The sequence below is a fragment of the Takifugu rubripes genome, chromosome 1 (genome assembly GCF_901000725.2).
Source record: "Takifugu rubripes chromosome 1, fTakRub1.2, whole genome shotgun sequence".
NCBI classification, from domain to species: Eukaryota; Metazoa; Chordata; class Actinopteri; order Tetraodontiformes; family Tetraodontidae; genus Takifugu; species Takifugu rubripes.
Genome location: NC_042285.1, coordinates 19,954,120 through 19,976,000, shown reverse-complemented (window position 1 = coordinate 19,976,000; position 21,881 = coordinate 19,954,120). Strand labels below are relative to the sequence as shown.

The window sequence follows — 21,881 nt, the reverse complement described above, 5'->3', positions numbered from 1 at the left end:
AACTCTGTTAAAGGTTACAATCCCATTTTAGAGAAAACTGTGTCCCTTGTGTGGTCTTTACCATGACACTTAAACACACCACCCATTATTGGTATCAGACAACATACTCTTTCTCATTTCCACATTTCAGAAACAACAACAACCACAAGAACAACAACAACCACATATTTCTGTATAAATGATGCCATTGATGGTCATATCAGTAAAGTGCCCCTTTCGTTACTTCCTGTTTTTGCCTTTAGGCTCCGCGTGTTTGACTGCAGCGCTTATACACAATGCAAAAATGGCCAATAAATAGAGATCATGAACTCCATTGATTTGGGATTTGTTGTACTCTATTTCTTTTAAAGCTGCCTCAAAAAGAGGCCTTTGTTTGGGGGCGGAAAAGATTTGGAGATTTATATCCATTCAGAAAAATCCAAGCTGCTTTTCGTACAGACCCCTATAGTTTCTTTTTCAGTTTTTGAGAGTAATCACTTTCAGAAAATGGCAAAGACAACGGATTTTTTCCATTTCAGGAATATCAGTAACTCTATTTCAGGTGTCCTTTCAGATTTATTGGATATTTTATCAGTTCCTTTTGGTTTATTCTTGGTAAATGAAAAAAGATGTGACTGGTCCGTCATAACCAATCCAGGTGTTAGGGGACTCTGTCCTCACATTGAAAGTGAACTAACAGCCCACCATGCAGCTAAACTAGGATTAATGGTGCTACATTCATTGAATCACCTGGAACCCAGCCTAAACTACTGTTCTACAAAAGGTTACACTGTGTGTGCAGTAAAACACTCAAGGATTTGAGTGCCAATCCACAACAAGAAAACATGAGAATTTGAATTAATAATGGTGTATTAATAAAAGCAGGACTCACATTCATCCTTTCTATATAATGGCTCCTATATAAACAAAATTTTCAAACCAATCTATTTTCTCTCATGACCCTGCGCACCGGTCTTCCGCCACCAGGTGGCGCCAGAGCCAGCAGGCGTGCTCTGTCACGTCACCCACTAAACTTTCCACATTAAGTGCTTTCTCACCTGTTATGTTACAGCGTACTAGTTTCGGGTGCTGTGTTTTCTGGCTGATTTCGGGGCAAATCAGACAGTTTTGTGTGGGATTGTGATTGAAAAACGGCCACTTTTCTGCTACTACACACCAGAATCCGAGGTGCCGTTGGCCCCCGCCTCTCAACACACTCTTAGAGCACAAACTGATGTTGTGGCTTCAGCTTTTAGTTTCTCATACACATCAGACTCCAACACGCATGTAGCATTTCCTCCCGACAATTACAGCTTGATGATTCCCACCACAATATTGTGTCAGCAGCCATTCCGGCATCTCTTCCTCCACTTGGTACCCAGGAACATCCGGAAACACCGCAGTCCTGAGTCTGGCGCACGGAGGCACGCATGAAACGTGAGCTCCCTCTTTCTCTTTCTGACGCTGCTGCTGTGGAAACGGTGGAAAGTATCGACTCTGGAGACACCGGAGAGACAGAGAAAATTTGAAAGTGATCAGCAGAAAGTCCATTTTAGGTACGCTAAAGTTTTTTCCTCGACGTTTTTTCCTCCGTTTTTCACCTGTCGAGGATGAAAAACTGACGGTGAGTTCAAGGAATTCTGTTGAAGTTCAGTCAAATTGCTTTTTCCACTGTACATTCGACTTAAATCGCCTCAAAAGGGTAATTATTGACTATTTTTGAGTTTGTTGAAACGAAAATCCATAAGATCAATCTCTGCATGACTCTGTGTGGTATATTTAACATGTCAACGTGATGGAAAGTCCTGTTCTGTGTTCAGGTTCAGTTCATGGATTGAAGTATAGTAGAGCAGATATTGGGCTTGGCAGCAAATTATTATTACCATTCTCCATCTTGACTTCCTGCTTGCTGCTTACTGTCAACATCATTATTAGATTGCGGTCAATTAAGAGATCAGGATGCTTTCCCTCCAGGCTGCACAAGCACAGTTTGTAGCTTGTAAGCTCACGCTCAACAAAAGACCAGTTCAGTCCAGAGAGATGCGTGATAACAGCTTCTCCTCATTAGTTAGTTTGCCAACGCCCTGAGTGAGCAGGCTGAAGGATCTCAGCCCGGGAGTGAGTGAGGCAGCCATCAGTGCGCACTTACTGTAGGTCCCCTGGGAGCCCACAGATACACAACTGTGATCACTCTCCTCCATGTATGTCCAAGCAGAAAGTTCCTGCTCATCACTGGAACTATGTCTTTTGTCACTCCGTAGTCATGGTGGGCCTGTTGTGGTCAGCCTGGTCTGACCAGTACTTGGCAGATGAGCCGTCATGTCACTTTACTGCAGTAGTCCAGAGAGAAAACTGGACTGCAGGGATGGTTGCTATAGTGGTGCGCTGCACTCAGACCGATCCACACGGTTCCATCTCAGAACATGCAGGAACCTTTTAGAAGGCAGCTGCAGCTGAAAAACAGGCTTGGTCTGTGTCTAAATACTTAAGGCAGAAGAAGGCAGCGTTGAGTGAGGGGAGTAGGCCTGTGTCGTAGTGACGACTGAAAACCTGCAGGTAAGCAACCTTAAAAGAACCATTAGACACAGCAAATCCCAGAATATCAGCAGGAAACTGTGGAGACGATGACAAGGAAAGAAGCAAATAACTCAACAATTTGATGGTGTCAGATTATATTTTACATATCAGTGGTTAGAATGATCTCATTGGACCGAATAATTATTATCTCTTTATTAAACGTTAACTAATGGTGAGCACAGCTCGAGATTCTTCTGTTTGTAGTGATTAAAATTGTCACTATTGTGTAAAAAATGTCACTGCAGGGTGAAATTGCATGAGACCACACACATAGAGTCAGATACATCATATATTACAGGCCAGCCTGTGATATATTCAGGTTTCAGTTGGGAGGCCCCAGGGTTCAAGGTCAGTCATCACTCCATCGCCGGGACACCACGGCCGGAACGGCCATGGTCGAGGGTGAGGAGGCTGCTATGCAGACAGGTTGCTGATAAAATGAAGTGGGCCCGTTTGAAGCCTTAAAGTGGCGGCATTATCTGACAGCGAGTCAGGAGCAGACTGACAGATGATGCATGGCTCTTTAGGGGCAACACATTTCCCTCTCAGCAGATGTCACATTATTGAGCTTTTCACCCATTATCAGTGACCATATTACCGGGTCTTTTTGTTCGGTCATTTGCTATCCATTTGCAAGTTTGCAACAAACTTTTCTTTTTTAAAAAGGATGAGAGTGGGTTAGACTGCAAATGTAGCTTTTATCCTGAGAGCCCAACAACAAGCTTTTTGGGAAATTTGACATTGGTATTTACTGAAAATGTGAAGTGCGTTACATTTATTGTACACATAATTTGATTAGGCTCTTTTGCAGCCTCTTCCTGTCCTCCACAGATGAAGTCAGCCATCTTGATTTGTTAAATGTAATGTCAGATACACAGTGCAAACAAATGAGAGCACATCCTCTAAGTGCTAAGTTCAGATCAGGGCTACGCTGGCGGAACGCTGTTAAAAGTGCTTAGAAATATTAAATCAAACAGAACTGCTAAATATAAAGGCACCCTTTGCATTGTTTGGTTAAAAAAAGATGTTAAATAAGATATTTCCTTCTTTCGTCCCAAAGATGTAATTTTATCACATCCAGATAGGTGTGCAACAATTTCGTGAATATTTCCGTTGACCCTGAACGCACCACGATGCGACTAAGGTTCATTGGCTGCAAACCACACAGGCTAACAGGGAATAAAGTCAACGCTGTTTTATAGCTGCCCCTTCTTCTCTTGTTGCAATTACATCACGCATGTACAGTACAGTGCTGTGGGCAGTTTGATTGACCAGCATGTTTGTGATTGATTTTCTTGCGTCACAGCTGGTGGAAGTATTCTATTACACTATTGCACTGAGATTAGACAAAAGCTCTCAGCAGCAGAGCAGAAAGAGAGTTACAGTGTAGCACATTCATATTTAATAGCACGTAGGTCTGCCCAACACATCACACCAGCCGGGCCTATTAGGAAGATGAATCTGTTCCTCCTGCCTTACTGTCATGGAGAAAGTGGACTCTTTTCACTTTGAGGGATGGAGAGAAGCAAGAATTTCACCTGGAATTGATCATTGTCATGTCAGAGCTTAATTTTATCTGCAGAGGGGCTGATAATTAGATCTAATTTTACCACAGCTGGCAGAAATTTATGCGAACGGACACCATCTCAAGGCTCATTAAGTCGCGGCACTTCCTGTGAATATGAGACGATCTCTGACTGAACCACACCCACCTCCCTCTTGTTTTAAAAAGTCAGTTCTTATCAGCTGTTGTTGATTTGTGCCCATCTGTAATCAGAGCCAATCGCCTGTTCTGACTCCCCCCCCCCCAGGCCTTTCTCTTGTCGGAGGCTTAGCCAATCATTTCGAAGGTGCAGGATGAGAAGATGGCACAGCTGCTTGTACCACCGGGTCCAGACAGCTTCCGCCCCTTCAGCCGCGAGTCCCTCAAAGCCATTGAGGCACGCATCACTGAGGAGAAAGCCAGGAAACCCAAAGGAGGGAAGAAAAAACGGAGCGAGGAGAATGAGCTCAAACCCAGCAGTGACCTGGAGGCGGGCAAATCACTCCCACTTCTGTACAGGGATGTTCCTAAAAGCATGGTGTCGATACCCCTAGAAGACATGGATCCCTACTACAACAACCAAAAAGTAATTGAAAATGATAAAATTCTGTCTTTAGAAAGACTTGTTATTGAAAACCTAAAAATCGCTTATTAATGATGGAGGGTTGGATTTGCAACAGATGGGATTGCAGTAGGGGAACTGATATGTTCACGTCTCTATTTTCCAGACTTTCATAGTATTAAACAAAGGCAGTTACATCTTCCGCTTCAACGCCGCTCCTGCCTTGTACCTCCTGAGTCCCTTCAACCTTCTCAGAAGAATATCAATAAGGATTTTGGTGCACTCATATCCTTTAATCAGTGATGTCCTATATACACAAGGGTGACATGTTTATATTGCTCCCATAAGTTTCATTTCCATAGTTAAACAAATGTTTCCTTGACGACTGCCTGTAAATTGTTCAGCGTTGTCATCATGTGCACAATCATCGCCAACTGTGGGTTTATGACGCTGGATCGGCCGCCTGAGTGGGCAAAGAATGTTGAGTAAGTTTTGTGGGGCTTAAACTCTGATGTGAGAGCATAATGAACATGTATGATGTCTTTTATTGGTGTTAATCTTCAGGTACACCTTTACTGCCATCTACACATTTGAGTCCCTGGTCAAAATTTTAGCCCGAGGCTTCTGTTTGGGGAAGTTCACATTTTTAAGGGATCCCTGGAACTGGCTGGATTTCAGCGTCATTGTCATGGCGTAAGTACCTGTGAAGCGCCGTGTTTATCATCATGTTGTCTTTGCTGTTCGTTTTTACGTATCGCTGCCTTTGCGATATAAGATGGCACTTTTCTTTCCGGCAGGTACGTGACAGAGTTTGTCAACCTGGGAAACTTTTCAGTTCTCCGCACATTCAGAGTGCTGAGAGCCTTTAAGGCTATTTCAGTGATCCCTGGTAAGCATCGGGGTTTTCTTAAAAATGAGTTTTCTTGGTTTAAATGAGTTTTCATTGCTGCAGTGATGAGTCAAAGTTGTCAATATTTCTATGAATAAATCTTACTCCAGTACCTCCCTAGCACTTGTACTGTAGAGTTACTTATGAAATAAATTAGTGTTTCAAATAAGGCATCCTTAATAAGGACAGTGAGTGATGAGAGATCATGTGACCCACAGGTCTGAAAACCATCGTCAGTGCTCTGTTCCAGTCCGTGAAGAAGCTGGCCGACGTGATGATTCTCACTGTTTTTTGCCTGAGCGTTTTTGCTCTGATAGGACTGCAACTGTTCATGGGTCACTTAAAACAAAAGTGCGTCTGGATACTGACAAATGACAGCTCAGTCAATGAAACATACGCCAATGGAACACAGGTCAACCAGTCTCACTCTTTCAACTTGACCGAGTACATGCTGGATCCAAGTGAGTAACTTCCGATTGCAGAATGACTGTGCAAAAAAATAATCAGTACGTTAAGAAGGCTTTGGCTCTTTTTGAAAGGTTCTTAGTCCTGCAGTATTATATGTGTTTGGTTGTCATGATGTCTGTTTTCTGTTATTTTATCACTGGACATAGAACACACGCATGAAATTCTACTTAATAGCAATCGTACTGGTAGGATATAATTTTGTCAGATATGACCATGACAATCCATTTTCCATAAAACACATCTTTGGTGGGTTCCTGGCTATGCGCATGCGTATTAAAGTGCTTTTAGTTGGGCCTCTGCAGCTCCTGCTGCTAATGAAACATTTGTCTTTTGCAATCAGAAAATCATTACTACCTTCCCGGCAAAAAAGATCCGTTGCTCTGTGGAAACAGCAGCGACGCTGGGTAAGCATCGTTCCCCATGGCTTTGAATCCATCCACAGTTAGCAAACCTCACAGATGCTGTGTTGGTTGCAGGCGGTGTCCAGAGGGGTATGTTTGCAAGCGAGTGGGAGCGAACCCCGACTATGGCTACACCAGTTTCGACTCATTCGGTTGGGCCTTCCTCTCTCTGTTCAGACTGATGACACAGGACTACTGGGAGAACCTTTACCAGCAGGTGCGGACACTTTGCAGACATAAAATGGCCTAAAATAAAACTGCACACACTGGGTCTATATTGGATACTGGCTAAAGTGACAAATGGTGAGCGGACTCTATTTATATTGCACTTTTTTAGCCGTTTCATGACCATACAAAGTTCTCTATGTTACTGTGTCCATTCATCCATTCACACTCACTTTCATAGCGAGAGTAGAATAACCATTCAGGATTGAGGAATAAACATTGATACACCAAAGAGGCTTTGTGTGTAATTTTGGGGCTCAGGGTTTTGCCCAAGGACACTTTGAGGCGTACTATGTGTGATGATCACGGGACACAAAGGTTGTTGGGAAGTGGAGCGACCAGTCAACCCCCTGACATGGAGCTGTACAGACTTGATGCTAATATAAGAAATATATCACACTTTACTGCTGACACCAAATATAGTTTACCTTTATACATATAGTGAAGTTTCCCAAATAATATGAAGTTATAGGAAACAAAGCCCATCGTGCAGGTGTGATTTTGCCTTTTTTTCTGCTTTTGTTCTGCTATTTTTCATTCTCGGATGTTGCGTGTGTTGGCTGATCTTAGCGCACTGCTCGCCGTATGAGGGCGGGCCACTGAGGGAAACAAAGCACCCTCACAATGGTAGAAAAAGGGTTCGGACAACCATTTAAATGAAAGGCAGGTGCATCTGGGACCAAAAGAACAAAGAGTAGTCCAAATGCCGATTATGCAAACACAACCAGACAAACAGGCTACAATTGTAGAGGTCTCGGTGCGATTTTGAGCATAGTTGCACAACAAAGCAAATTCATGTGGTATCACCTGTTTGGGCCTTCGTGGGACAGTGAAATACATTTTCTCTTGTCTGACTTTAATAGGTTTCTAAAGCCGTAAACTGACTCCTTACATAAGCAAAAGCAAACACTCGGTTTGTAGACAAAATTAAGCTGATAACAATAATGATAGTATCAAAAAAAAACTTTATGTATGAAACATTTGCCCTCATTCAATAATCACTTCAGGAAATTACATTTACTGGCAGCTCTCTGATGTACAAATGACCTGATGTGGCACTTCCGTAACATATGAGTCAACATTGAGGAAGCGATTTATTTTGCTACTGAGAGAAGAAAGGCAACAAAATAATAACTGGAAATTAGGACACCTAGAGAATCCAGTGACATTACTTATTATATTATTACTTATTATAAGTGAATCTAGTAATGAGAATTTTTCTTCCTTCCAGACATTGCGAGCCTCAGGGAAGCCCTACATGATCTTCTTTGTCCTAGTGATTTTCCTTGGTTCCTTCTACCTGATAAACTTGATTCTGGCCGTGGTGGCCATGGCCTACGAGGAGCAGTGTCAGGCTACCATACAGGAGGCCAAGGAGAAGGAGGAGGAGTTTAAGGCCATGCTTGAGCAGCTGAAACGGCAGCAAGAGGACGCTCAGGTAACACAAAATCTCTTAATTTTGCAACATTTTTTATTATAGCTTGAGTTCCAAACAGATGGCTCTATATCCAATTTTCACACCATTTCTGTCTGTCTGTAATAATGATTCTTGGTTTATGTCTGAAATGACATAAAAAGAACTATGAAAATAAGCAAATGAGTCAGCACTTGACATTTCGGATCTTGATCCTAATGTTGGGAAATGAATCCTTGCCAAATTAAAAGCCTTTATGGACGGGGCCAAAGTCCTGGACACATGACCACAGTTTCACTATAATGCTGGCTTCCAGTAATGTATTATAAATTGCATTAGCGGATTATTGTGCATTAAAATGGAAGCAATGTTTTTGCTGTTTAGTTGATGCTTGATCTTATTTAGCTCTTTTTTCCATTTACAACTAAGAGCTGTTTTGGTTTTGCTAGTTTAAACTCCTTAACTATAAGGATTTTTTTAGTAGTAGTCTAAACAAATTCATTTGAAAATGTTATGATACGTTTCGATTGTGGTCATATTCTGCGTTTTCTGTTGCAGGCTGTTGCCGATGCGGCTGTTGCAGAGGGTGGAGGAGTCGACGGGAAAGGCGGAGGGCCCGAGAGCTCCTCAGACGCCTCTAAGCTCAGCTCCAAAAGTGCCAAAGAGAGACGCAACAGACGAAGGAAAAAAAAGGAGGAGGGCAAAGATGAGAAGTTCCCTCAATTGGAGTCGCAGGACAGCATGAAGAAAGCTCGCTGCCGCTTCTCTGTGGATGCAAACCAGCTCAACTACGACATGAAATTCTCCTTCACACATCAGGTTCAGTACGATCCCAGTGTGATTTGTCTATGAAAAAACAGTGGCTTTCTCCAACCTGTGCCTCTCTGCCATCGCTGCTCCCATCTATAGGCCTTTGTAAGCAGAGCATTTCCAATTATTGCTTCTCTGTCTACATTGATAAAAGAAATTTATTGTATTTCTGTAAGGAAACACTGTGATCATGAACTGTAAACTGTGCTTTAAATGAAGTTGGGAAAAAATAGTTTCAGTTATTCACAGTAACAGACCTTTAAATCTATAGTGTGTGTGTGTGTGTGTGTGTGTTTACAGCACCATGTACTGTAATATGTCTTTGTATCTGCTGATCTGCTGCCATCTTTTCCATGTGTCATTGTTGCCTTCGCCATATTCATCACCATCATTCCTGCCTTTTGTCATCAAAATCCACTTTTTTCATTTCTGTCACAAGTTTTTTCACGATGCTTAACCATCATCACGACCACCTCTGCCATCACCATTCTCATCATCTTCATCACCTCCAAGCTTTCCTGTCTGCAAGCGGCAAATTTCATGCATCCACTGAAGAGTATCTTTCTCTCTTAGTCTTTTCTGAGTTTTCGCGGACCCCTGTTCTCAGACCGACGGAACAGCCGGACCAGCCTTTTCAGTTCCCACAGCCAGACACGTGACGTGGGCTCCGAAACGGAGTTTGCGGATGATGAGAACAGCATTTTTGAGGGCAACCTGAATCGGAGGGGCTCTTTGTTTCTTCCCAGGAGTCGTGATCGACGCGACAGCAGCATGAGCCAGTGCAGCTTCTTGTCGCATCTTCTGCTTCCAACCAGTGGGATCAAGCGCAGCTCTATAGACTGCAATGGGGTTGTTTCTCTGGTGGGTGGGAATTCACTCCCGTCGTTACCTGTGGGGCTCCCTCTGCCTATACTGATGGTAGATATGGCCTCCACCGGAGATAATGTAAGAAAGGCTTGTGCAAGCCAGATGGACTTTTATCTCTGCAGCTCTGTTTCACTTTTCTTTTCGTTGTTTTCCCCCCAGTTTTTACTCGTGTTCTGCATTGCCCTGTGTACTTTCAATTGCAGTGAACAAGCCATCAGTGATTTCCCAGATATTTCCACCCTTAAAATCCATATTTAACATTTTGCTATTTATGTCTTGATGCATGTTTTTTTCTCCTGCTTTTTTAAAGAATGATTCCTCTGAAAGTTTTTTTATTTGTTCCGTCTCAAAGCGACCGTCCTGCTTTGTGCCATCAGCATATTAACACATTCACATTGACATTGCTAATATTCAATTAATAATAATAATAATAATTCAATTTCCCCACGGGGATGAATAAAGTTCATCTTAATCTTAATATGGTGATATGGCACAGCTCTAATGTTTACCATTGTGTGTAAGGCTGTATTCATATACCTGAACCTTGTGATTTTATACCTTTATGATCAATGTAACAGTCAAAATTATGGTTTATCTCTCAGGATGTGCACTTGTTCACACTGTCTTTAATTGAGAGCCCAGCTGGTTAGATAAACATAAAGAAAAGATCCTTGTAACTACTGTATACCACTCTCTGCTTACAGTTTTACAGTTTTTGTCATTATATTGTAAAGTTTGCAATGTGACTGCATGTGTGCACTATCATGCAGTATCATCATTCATTATTCTGTATATATTTAGGTGAAACTGATGAAGAAATGTGAATGTTTTTCATGCAAACTCATTTCATTTGTAAAATGTAATGCAAAATTCTCAGATATTTGTGTTTCCGTGACTTTTGGAGTTGCGTTTGTAACAACTGTTTCCTCTTCAGGGTGACACCACTGACACAGAGTACCAAGGAGCAGACGGGGGACCTCACCAGGAGTTTATGGACCTCCTGGAGGGCCCGGAGGCCAGGCAGAGAGCTCAAAGTATAGCTAGTGTCATAACAAGCACAATGGAGGGTAGGTGGGCGTGGCAGTCCAGGTCAGACGCTGAAAAAAGAACAGGGACTTAAATGTCCTGTTGTTGTGGTTTGCTTTTCAGAGCTGGAAGAGTCAAGACAGAAGTGCCCCTCATGCTGGTACACTTTTGCAGAAACCGTCCTCATCTGGGAATGTTGTCCAGTATGGATGAAGTTCAAGAAAGTGGTCAACCTGATTGTAATGGATCCATTTGCGGACTTAACTATCACCATCTGCATTGTACTAAACACACTGTTTATGGCCATGGAGCATTATCCAATGTCTGGCAGCTTCAGCAGAATGCTGACTGTGGGCAATGTGGTGAGTGGGCTGCAGAATGGCCTGATAAGATTTTCCCTTTTTTCCTGAAAGGACGCCATGTTTATGAAATGGCTGCTATGTCTCTGTTTTTATGAAGGTGTTCACCTGCATCTTCACTGCTGAAATGGTGCTCAAGATCATCGCTTTGGACCCATATTATTACTTTCAGACAGGGTGGAATATTTTCGATGGCATCATTGTCACCTTAAGCCTAATGGAACTGTTTTTGGCAAATGTGGTTGGCATGTCTGTTCTCAGATCATTCCGACTGGTAAGAGTGCAAACCAGCTTTTTCTGGTGCAGCCAGGTGTAGAAAAATGTGATTTGGCTCACTGTCTCTTTGTCTCTGTTATTTTTAATAGCTCAGAGTCTTCAAGTTGGCTAAATCGTGGCCCACTCTTAACACCCTGATCAAAATTATTGGCAATTCAGTTGGGGCTTTGGGCAACCTGACCCTGGTGCTGGCCATCGTGGTGTTCATCTTTGCTGTGGTGGGCATGCAGCTGTTTGGAAAAAACTACAGGGACTGTGTGTGCAAAATCTCCGCCAACTGCGAGCTGCCCAGGTGGCACATGAGTGACTTCTTCCATTCATTCCTCATTGTGTTCCGAGTGCTTTGTGGAGAGTGGATAGAGACCATGTGGGACTGTATGGAGGTGTCTGGGATGACCATGTGCATCATTCTCTACATGATGGTCATGGTTATCGGAAACCTTGTGGTACATTATCAGCTTTTACGGTCATTTCCACCTTGTGTAACAGTAGTCAAGTTTTTGAGCAAAAAAACCAACTTAACATGAACTTGTGTGATTTCCTGACAGGTGCTGAATCTCTTCCTGGCCCTGCTGCTGAGTTCATTCAGCGCTGACAAAATGTTAGCGAACGAAGATGACAGTGACACAAACAATTTGCAGATAGCAATCGCCCGCATTCAAAGAGGCATCGCCTTCGTCAAGGCTTTCATCCAAAGCAGGTGCAGAAGTGCCTGCCTCCGAGGGGAGAAGGCAGGGAAGGCCGAGGACAAGTCTCTGGATGAGCTCCACAAGCCTACAGGGCCCAACGGAGTCCCCAACCACACGCTGAAAAACTTTGCTAAGAACGGCAATGGGGTGGACAAAAGTGGAGACAAGTACATCGTCAGCAGCAGGAGCGATGACTCCATCATGTCCTTCATCAACAACCCCAGCCTGACCATCACAGTCCCCATCGCTGTGGGAGAGTCCGACTTTGAAAACCTCAACACAGAAGACTTCAGCAGCGTCTCATCTGAAGCAGCGTGCCATGTGGTGAGCACGTTTATGCTTTTATGTTGCAAATAACGTGTCTTAAATAATGCTTCCATGTCTGCTTATGACTTGCAAAGGATTTCTGCGTTGGTTTGAGCTCCCTACATTAGCCGGTAGCGGTGTAGAGCAGCCATTAAATCATGCACCATTTAAATCTCAGGATTGTCAGTATTGTTTTGCCTATTATATCTGATGTACTGTATATCTAATACAGGATGTGCCTCATTTGGAACTAATAGTCAGAATGCTGTGCTGCTAACTTCAATGGTTTCTAATTGTTTTCTGATCTCAGAACAAACACGCACCTGTTTATCTCTGTTTGTGGGGTTTTCCATGATACTACACCCTACATAACGTGGAAGACAAGGCCGCGTGTGGATGAAAGTGCAGAGCATCAGCTCTGAATTGTCTCACATAATACAGTATATGGCAGTAACATGCTTACATCATTGCCTGCACTGCATTAGCCGGTCCCAGGACAGCCAATTGCCCCCTGCTTTCTCCAGGAAAGCATTCAAGCAGTTCTCATCTGCCAGCTATTAGGAGACACACCCTGTAGAAAGCGATTCAACAGAAGGCTGAAGTAGAGGTCATGTGGGTCCTTTGCACCAGCAGGCCTTTTTTGGATTTTCATTGTGTTATTGGAACACAATGATGGTGCTTCTTCAGCCCCGGTGGTAGATTTCCAGCTCAGTTAGCCAGGACTCCCATCATTGTGACTGAAAACTCAACCTTAAAATTACATTTTCTTTTTACAAAGGCAGCATATCAAATTTTAAGTGCCATTGCCACGTTACAAATGATTCGACCACTCAATTAACGCTTCCATGTACAGAATGTAGAAGAAGACGACGACGAGTACAGCTCCTCTGAGGGCAGCACAGTGGACTGTCCCCTGGACGGCGAGAGAGGGGAGTCGGTGGACTTTGAACTCGACAAAGCTATGGAACCGGACGCCTGCTTTTTTGACGGTGAGGATTACAGCCACTGGCACAACTGAAACCAGTGCAGCTTCTGTGCAAAATGGCTAATTCCCCATCACCCTTTTGTCTCTCCCCAGGCTGCGTGCAAAGGTTCCAGTGCTGCCAGGTAAACGTGGAGGCGGGCTGGGGGAAAATGTGGTGGACGCTGAGAAAAACCTGCTACCGAATAGTAGAGCACAGCTGGTTCGAGAGCTTTATCATCTTCATGATCCTGCTCAGCAGCGGAGCGCTGGTAAGACTGCATGGAGAAGAAACACACTTGTCAAGCCTCGACTCACACCATTTACACATTTTATAGATAAAACTTGTCTTTCTGTTTGCAACAATTAATTTTACTTTTTCCACATCAAGGCATGTGAAGATATCAACAGCGAGAAGAGGAAGACAGTTAAAATCTTGTTGGAGTTTGCAGATAAAATCTTCACCTATATTTTCATTCTGGAGATGCTACTGAAGTGGGTGGCCTATGGATTTGCCAAGTACTTCACAAATGCTTGGTGCTGGCTGGACTTCCTCATTGTTGATGTAGGTTCAGAAGTTCAGCAGAAGGTACCTTGTGACGACAGTAGCACGTCTCCTCATTAAAAAAGGTTGTTTCTTCTTTTTGTTGGATGTATTGCAGGTGTCACTGATCAGTTTGGTAGCCAATGCACTGGGATATTCTGAACTGGGTGCTATAAAATCTCTGAGAACCCTGAGAGCCCTAAGGCCCCTGAGAGCCCTTTCACGCTTTGAAGGCATGAGGGTAAGCTTCACATGTTTCCACACCCCAAATTGTTATCATTGGTTCCAGTGGTTGTAGACTGCTGTGTTACTGGAGAATTTAAAGTAATTACTTTTTAAATTAAAATCTGTCCATTTATCACCTTAAAATACATTCTGACCAGTCTTATTTTACCTTTTATAGCCTCTGTGCTAGGCTAGGCTAGGCTAAGCTAACCCACCCATTTACAATCATCAGTTAAATCCAAACCTTAAATAATAAAGTGAAAACATCAAATTCGTTTTCAGAGTTTGGGGCAGTTAGCAGCACTCTCTCAGATGTTGTACCGTTATGTAATTTTCCTGCGCGGTGCAAGCCTGGGCTAACAGCAGCAGCTGACGTAGTGGGATGGGAGAGTGTATCAGCTGTTGAAATCAATGTAGCACATATTGATTGGCCTCAGACTGTGGTGGTCTAAAGATACAACACTGTTAAGATGATGGTCTTTCCTCATGGTGGACAGTTGGATCCCACATTTGCAAGAACAGCGTTTCACAGACAAATGCAAGTCTGAATGATTTCTGTGTTTTTCGTAAACGTTTGCTGTATCTTGCTAAAAGGCCCTGTAGGTCAATTGATTTTTAGCCTTAACGGGATTTTTTTTGGTTCAATTCTGCATTATTTGACGTCTGTATGAGTGGCTTATGTCTGTGTGTTTGGTGTGTAGGTGGTTGTCAATGCTCTGTTAGGAGCCATACCTTCTATCTTCAATGTGCTGCTGGTATGTCTCATCTTCTGGCTCATCTTCAGCATCATGGGAGTGAATTTGTTTGCGGGAAAGTTCCGAATGTGTATCCGCAGAACCACAAATCAGCCTTTCCTTCCAACAGAAGTGAAAACAAAGAATGATTGTATCAATTTAGGCCAAGATGTTGCTCGTTGGACAAATCTAAAAGTTAACTTTGACAATGTTGGCCTGGGCTATCTTGCACTGCTGCAAGTGGTAAGAAACATTTTAGTTTGTTGGCTATTTGCATTATTTGTGGCAAATCATCAAGACATAAACACGGACATTGGTTTGTTTTTACACAGGCTACATTTAAGGGGTGGACGGACCTCATGTACGCTGCTGTGGACTCCCAAAGCAAGGTGAAATCTTTTTTTAAAGAAAAAATTGAAATTAAATGATTATTTGGTTGTTTTTCTTTCTTGTATTTTCAAATGGCAAAATAAAAGAATAAAGTTGTTGCCTAATTGGTTCTTTAAATTTTGTTCTGCCACTTTAGCCTGATGAACAGCCAGACTATGAAATCAACCTAAAGATGTACCTGTATTTTGTGGTTTTCATTATATTTGGAGCTTTTTTCACACTCAACCTCTTTATCGGCGTCATCATTGACAATTTCAATCAGCAAAAGAAAAAGATAAGTATCAAATCTGCCATCTCATTAAATGAATATCACACATTTCAGTAATATTTCACTTGATGCTAAAACCGTATTGAAAATATTGTTAAAATTAAAACATAAAACATTGTTTTTTTTTCTTCCTTTTCATGTGATGTGATTTAACAAATTCCTCTTCCAATTTTTACTTAGGTGGTCAAGACATCTTCATGACTGAAGAGCAGAAGAAATACTACAACGCCATGAAAAAGCTAGGGTCAAAGAAGCCACAAAAACCCATTCCAAGACCATCAGTAGGCCATTTTAATACTGACTGCATGCCATCTGCATTACATACACCCCCCTTCCCCCAGAGGTTTTCAGTACTTTCAGGTATCTTGATCTTGTATCTGTTACAGAACAAAATTCAAGGGTACATCTTCGACTTCACCACAAAACAAGCCTTCGATATTGTGATAATGGTCCTAATATGGCTCAACATGGTGACTATGATGGTGGAAACTGCCGACCAGTCCGAAGAAATGGGCAGAATTCTCTACAATATTAATGTGGTGTTCATTGTCATCTTCACGGGAGAGTGCTTGTTGAAGATGATCTCCCTTCGTCACTACTTTTTCACAAATGGGTGGAATATATTTGATTTCATCGTCGTCATCCTATCAATCATCGGTATGGTGTTCTTCCATCGCTGTGCTGCTCAGATAAGTCTAAGCTTTTGGCTTCATTCAAAGATTAACTTGTTTTGCTTTCTCTTCCAAGGTGTGTTTCTCTCAGAGTTGATCGAGAATTATTTTGTCTCGCCGACCCTGTTCAGAGTCATCCGACTGGCTCGGATCGGCCGCGTCCTCCGTCTTATCAAAAGTGCCAAAGGAATCCGCACACTCTTGTTTGCCTTGATGATGTCACTTCCTGCCTTGTTCAACATCGGCCTTTTGCTCTTCCTGGTGATGTTTATCTACGCCATCTTTGGCATGTCCAACTTCGCTTACGTCAAGAAGGAATCGGACATCGACGACATGTTTAACTTTGAGACATTCGGCAACAGCATGCTCTGTTTGTTCCAGATCACCACCTCTGGGGGGTGGGACAAGCTTCTGGCTCCAATCCTCAACAAACACGCAGATGACTGTGACAATAGCACAGAGCACCCTGGCAGTTCCGTTAAAGGGGACTGTGGAAATCCTCCTGTGGGCATTGCCTTCTTCGTGAGCTACATTATCATATGCTTCCTGATTGTGGTCAACATGTACATTGCAGTTATCCTGGAAAACTTTGGGGTGGCCACCGAGGAAAGCGCAGACCCACTGAGCGAGGACGACTTTGAAATGTTTTACGAGGTCTGGGAAAGGTTCGATCCTCGTGCGACGCAGTTCATGGAGTACAATAAGCTCTCAGACTTCGCGGACTCCCTGGACCCGCCCTTATGCTTACCCAAACCCAACAAGCTTGAGCTAATCTCCATGGACCTACCCATGGTGAGCGGGGAACGCATTCACTGTCTGGACATCCTCTTTGCATTCACAAAACGGGTTCTGGGCGAGGGCGGCGAGATGGACATCCTCAGGGAGCAGATGGAGGTGCGTTTCATGGCTTCCAATCCTTCCAAAGTGTCCTACGAGCCCATAACCACCACCCTCCGCCGCAAACTGGAGGACACATCAGCCACCGTCATCCAGCGGGCTTACAGACAGTACGCAAGCCAACGGTCTCCTGTCAAGAGCCCCGTAGCAGTGAATGATATTCAAAGGGACAGAACAATCGTTGATAAGGAGGATGGCAACACAGACGCACCCAAAGAAATTTCCGGCACCGACGAAAGCGAACAGACGCCTCCGATGGCGTGTAACAGCGTGGCAGCAAGCGGCAAACATAAATACGAAAAGGACAAAAGCGAAAGGGAGGTTGAGTGTAAAGATGTGTAAGCGCGAGGTTTACGGAAGGCAGAGGCGCGACAAAGACATTTTAACTGATGGCAACATGTTTACAATCTTGCGTCGTGACTGAGACATCCACTGGACTCTTTTCTTCAGTATGGATATCTATGCCAAACTGATCGTGCTTACTTGATTCTAAAGGATGGTGCCTAAGTTGCTCTTTCTGTCTTTACCGGGAGAAAAGGAGCCTCGAGGTTGACTCTGGAGATGATTCAGAATTCTGAAAGATGCATTCAGTAACGCTTACATGTCGGTTGCATCTAGTTTTTCAGTCCATTTTCATGAATGGTCGTTATATCACTGACTGTATTACGTTACCTACTTATGTCACAAGCGGGAAACCAAACACCCTTCATTGTTATTACTCAGTCAAACTTGGTTTCTTGACTTTTTATACCTTTTTTTTTAACTTTTCATAAAGTTTGTCCTTCGACATCACTCTTCACAGGAAGCAGCATCACTTTAGCCATCGATTCTTTCTAACTGAGAGCACTTGGAATACTCCACAGGTGCCGTGTCAGAGATGCTGCAATGAGACCCAAAGTTGGACCTGCATGAATCTTTTCACCATGGTAATGCATGCCAGAGTGTAACTCTCCCTCTCTCACGCACGTCATGCTTCGTGAGGTGCACAAATCAGGATGGTTTGTTTATTTTCATGTTTTGGAGAAGTGTTTTGGCTATTGATGGATGATGATTGATTATCAGTTTCAGAGCAGTAAATAGCCGTTTCCTTCGATCACACAGGGATGCTTGTAGAGCTAATTATGACCATATGAAAACGTCAGACTGAACCTGTTGAAGGATGATGTCCTTGAGCAGATAATCTGAGGGTTTCTGGTGTCATTCTTTTCTTCTCCAACATGCTGACAGATCTTCGTTTCCCTCCTATTGTCTGTTGTCATCCTGTAAGAAATGATGGCATTTATTTAACCTGACTATTTATTACCTATTGTGAGAATCCAGATATATCCTTCGTGTTTCACTGTGTTCATTCAGACGGGCAGATAGACAGTACGTTCTGTTCAGGTTATTAGGGTCATTTGTATCTGGAACAGTTTATTCAAAAGAACATTAGCCTCAAGAGGACACTAAGACTATGAGCTGCTGCCGGACACACACAATAATACACACAACACGTGCATATGAATCCAATGTTATTTAAAGCTGGACAAAAATGCTATACAGGCTGGTTTTTTGAATACGGTTAAACATTTCTTAATCTGACACTGGCTACAAATGCCCATAAGAACTATTAAATGAACAGCATTCTTCTCCAAAAGTGCATCCAAGCTTTATTTTATTAAAATCACCTGCTTTTGTTTGGAAATGGTGCCTGGAATAACAGCCATTTTATGTGTGTGTGTGTGTGTGTGTCTATGTGTGTGTGCACGTGTATGTTTTCTTTGTTTTGTTGTTTTTTAACAATCGACCTCTCAGGTCATTATAATGATGAATATCTTGTTGGATGAAATTCAACTCCGGATCTTCTAAATGACCGACTCAAGAACGTGTTTCCTATTTCTGTTTACATTATGGAGCTGCGGTTGTGTCACTTGTGTCTGTTGTTCCTGCAGCTGCGATGCCCCCTCTCAACTGTGTCACAGCTCAATCTCTTATTCCATGTTATAAATCTATAATGCCAATCCTCAAAGTATATTTTGCATGTAATCAGAACATTCAGTACTTACATTATACTTTATGCATACTGAAAAATGTTTTGTTTGCACAGAATTTTACATCATGAATATGCATAATGCTTGTAGTGTACGACTAACTGCATGCAACTCTTACAGTATAATTCATTTTACCGAAATGACAAAGAATAAAGATGACATGCATCAAGATTGTGTAAAACCTTTGTTTTATCAAGACAACCGCTTTACATTTTGTCTCAGGAGAATCAAAGATCCAGTTTCTATTTGAGGTGGGTGTGAGTTAGAGGAATTGGACTTAAATTATATTTAAAAAAATCTATTTCTACTCTAAGAAGAACTTAACCAGAGGCCATGAGGAAGAACTATTTTTTTTCTCCTTAAATTCAGCAGGTTTTCCATTTTAATCTAATAGTCAATCTTATTGTATTATTACTTTGTTTGTGCTATTCAGACAATTTAGCGTTTAAAAACCTCAGCTAACAAAGAGATGTTTTTTTCATATAAAGAAATGACTATTTTTATTGTGTGTCAATGCTTTTGTGGGTTTTTTTCTTTGTTGCTATGCTATTACAGTTGAAAATTTTGATGCATGACGATATCTAAATGGATTTAATTTAAATGTTTTTTTTGTTTGGTTTTGGGTTTTTTCATGTTGATCTTGAAATATGAATTCAACCACACTTTATTTTGTATTAATTTCAGGAACACAAAGATATATCGGCATTAAGTCTTTGATTAATTCTATTTTTTTAAGAAGCTTTAAACCTTGAATCTTAAAGTTTTAGTTACATTTTGCACTTGAGTTCATCAAACGTGCGTCCAAGATGCTGAAATATGTCTAAGCTTTGCGACTCCTGCCGGAAACTATTAGCATCTGAGGGAGGCAGAACATTTCATCAATTATTAATAGGAGTCGAATATTTATCACAGTTCAGCACTGCTGTTACCTGTTGTAACTGGTGAATCTTCAGACCTCTGAACATTCATTCATTCTGCCTCACACAGATGATCGTTTTTGCAGTTTGCAGCAGCACACACTTGGTAGTTTACGTCTACCAAAATACTCAAAAGCACAAGTGAGTTATGTTTGAAGGATAAACCAACAACCAGCCAGATTATATAAAGGAGTCACTATAATTATGGCAGCCTACAAAACAACAGGTGGAGTAAACGGATTTCCTTCACAATGAGTAGTCATTCACCCTGCTGGTTGCCCAGTAACATGACATCCAACATGGAGAATAGGAAGTGGGCCTGTCATTCCTACCCTGGGAGTCTTAAATATGGAATAATAATATGTGAAAAGATCTCTCTTTGGCTTGGCATCTTGCCACTGGCATGCATGAAAATGGTAAGGGGGGAAACAATTCCAGAAGAAATCTGAGAACAGCAGCCATAACAGCTCTGTAATTTTATTTACTGTGGACAGGAAAGAAAACTCCATTAGATTAGGTAGTGGTAAGTAGCCTTATGGCCCTACCTCCGCACTGTGCTAGCACACACATGTGCACGCACATACGGATGCAGACACTGAACTGCTCCAACAGTGAGTCCCCAACACCAGACAGACTGTATAAATCCCTTTCAGAGGAGAGCATCATTTTACTGACATCATTTTTTCTCAAAAACCTTGTTTATTTACCTGTATTCACAAGATGCGTGTGCCATCAAGTCTCGAGCAACTTTGTTTTTTGCAAAACATATGGAAAAAGAAATGAGCTCATTAGTAAGTGAGCGGCTTGTATTATTGGCTATGGCTCTTTGATCAATAATGGTCTGTACAAGCCACAATGGATACAGCCATTAGAATGCTACAGCAGTGTATCCCCAGGGGTGCATAATCCACAGTATTTCCTCTAATAGGTTTTCAAATGTATTCTTTGTAAGTGCAACACCATATGCAGTATTTATTGCTTTTTGCAGAGAACAACACCTATATTATCTACCATATGCCTAGCAGTATTAATACAAATAAAAATAAAAATAACACCTCTTTCTGACGGATTAATTAGGAGATTAAGGATTTGATAACTGTTTGTATCATGTGTCTGATATTTAATGTGAATGCCTAGGTACAATAGCCTGTGACAATAAAGTTTGAAAGCTGTGAGCTACTGGCATTTCCCACTGCTGCACATGCTTAGAGCTCAATACCAACCTGATTTACTCTCCCACTGGTGTGTGCTGCAGAGAGTAATGATTATGTGCCAGGGTTAGTGCCGAATAGTATCTGACACGTACTGAAAGACCTCTCCTGTATCAGTTGCAGCCATGATGGACACAGGCTGCACTGACATTCCAGCTATATACAAACGATGTTTAACAGTCAGTGCACATGTTATTGCATAACATTTACTGACCATTACCACATGCTGCAGGAAGTCATATTTCGACAGTGAGTTGTGATATATGTACATGCATCTTTTTAAAGATATACAATGCTTCCCAAAGGTTTTGCAGTGACCCCAAAGTTCTGAAAAAATACTATCAAAATAGACAATACCTTTTAATGTTTTGACTCAACTACATCTGTCATAGAGACTACCAGTGCAACATAGCACAAATCACCACTAACCACATTAATCCAACCACTGTCTGTGTAACCTTAAATATTTTCCATATATTCAAAATGTATTCAAGATTTAGCCTTAGCATGCAAAATGTCTCGGAACTCCAATCACGAGAGCTCAACGACAGAATAAGGTGTACAGTATTTTTATTCTGCATTAATGAAATCATTTTTACCCATTTAATGATTTTTATCACTATTATCAGGAGAATTGCTGTC

At 42.1% G+C, this 21,881-nt stretch overlaps 1 protein-coding gene across 1 annotated transcript; it reads left to right on the top strand.

Moving 5' to 3' along the window:
* The first annotated feature begins 1,192 nt into the window (after positions 1–1,192).
* LOC115251097 (sodium channel protein type 2 subunit alpha-like) lies at positions 1,193–19,280 on the top strand. The gene is made up of 26 exons (XM_029842148.1): positions 1,193–1,603; positions 4,368–4,685; positions 4,828–4,946; positions 5,057–5,146; positions 5,226–5,354; positions 5,459–5,550; positions 5,769–6,011; positions 6,359–6,422; positions 6,495–6,636; positions 7,876–8,082; positions 8,617–8,877; positions 10,670–10,802; positions 10,885–11,123; positions 11,221–11,394; positions 11,486–11,842; positions 11,945–12,409; positions 13,245–13,380; positions 13,470–13,624; positions 13,744–13,917; positions 14,015–14,137; positions 14,823–15,098; positions 15,188–15,244; positions 15,382–15,519; positions 15,690–15,794; positions 15,900–16,170; positions 16,261–19,280. Exons 2-26 carry the CDS (start codon positions 4,422–4,424, stop codon positions 17,421–17,423), a joined length of 5,577 nt encoding a protein of 1,858 aa, XP_029698008.1. The 5' UTR covers positions 1,193–1,603; positions 4,368–4,421; the 3' UTR covers positions 17,424–19,280.
* The last annotated feature ends 2,601 nt before the right edge of the window (positions 19,281–21,881 follow it).

What these genes read in the sequence shown, in the direction of transcription:
- LOC115251097 (XM_029842148.1), top strand. Translation starts at nt 4,422, where the DNA reads ATGGCACAGCTGCTTGTACCACCGGGTCCAGACAGCTTCCGCCCCTTC. An exon ending in GGCAGCAAGAGGACGCTCAG is followed by an intron (nt 8,083 to 8,616) that starts GTAACACAAAAT and finishes TTTCTGTTGCAG; the next exon opens with GCTGTTGCCGATGCGGCTGT. An exon ending in TGCTGACTGTGGGCAATGTG is followed by an intron (nt 11,124 to 11,220) that starts GTGAGTGGGCTG and finishes GTTTTTATGAAG; the next exon opens with GTGTTCACCTGCATCTTCAC.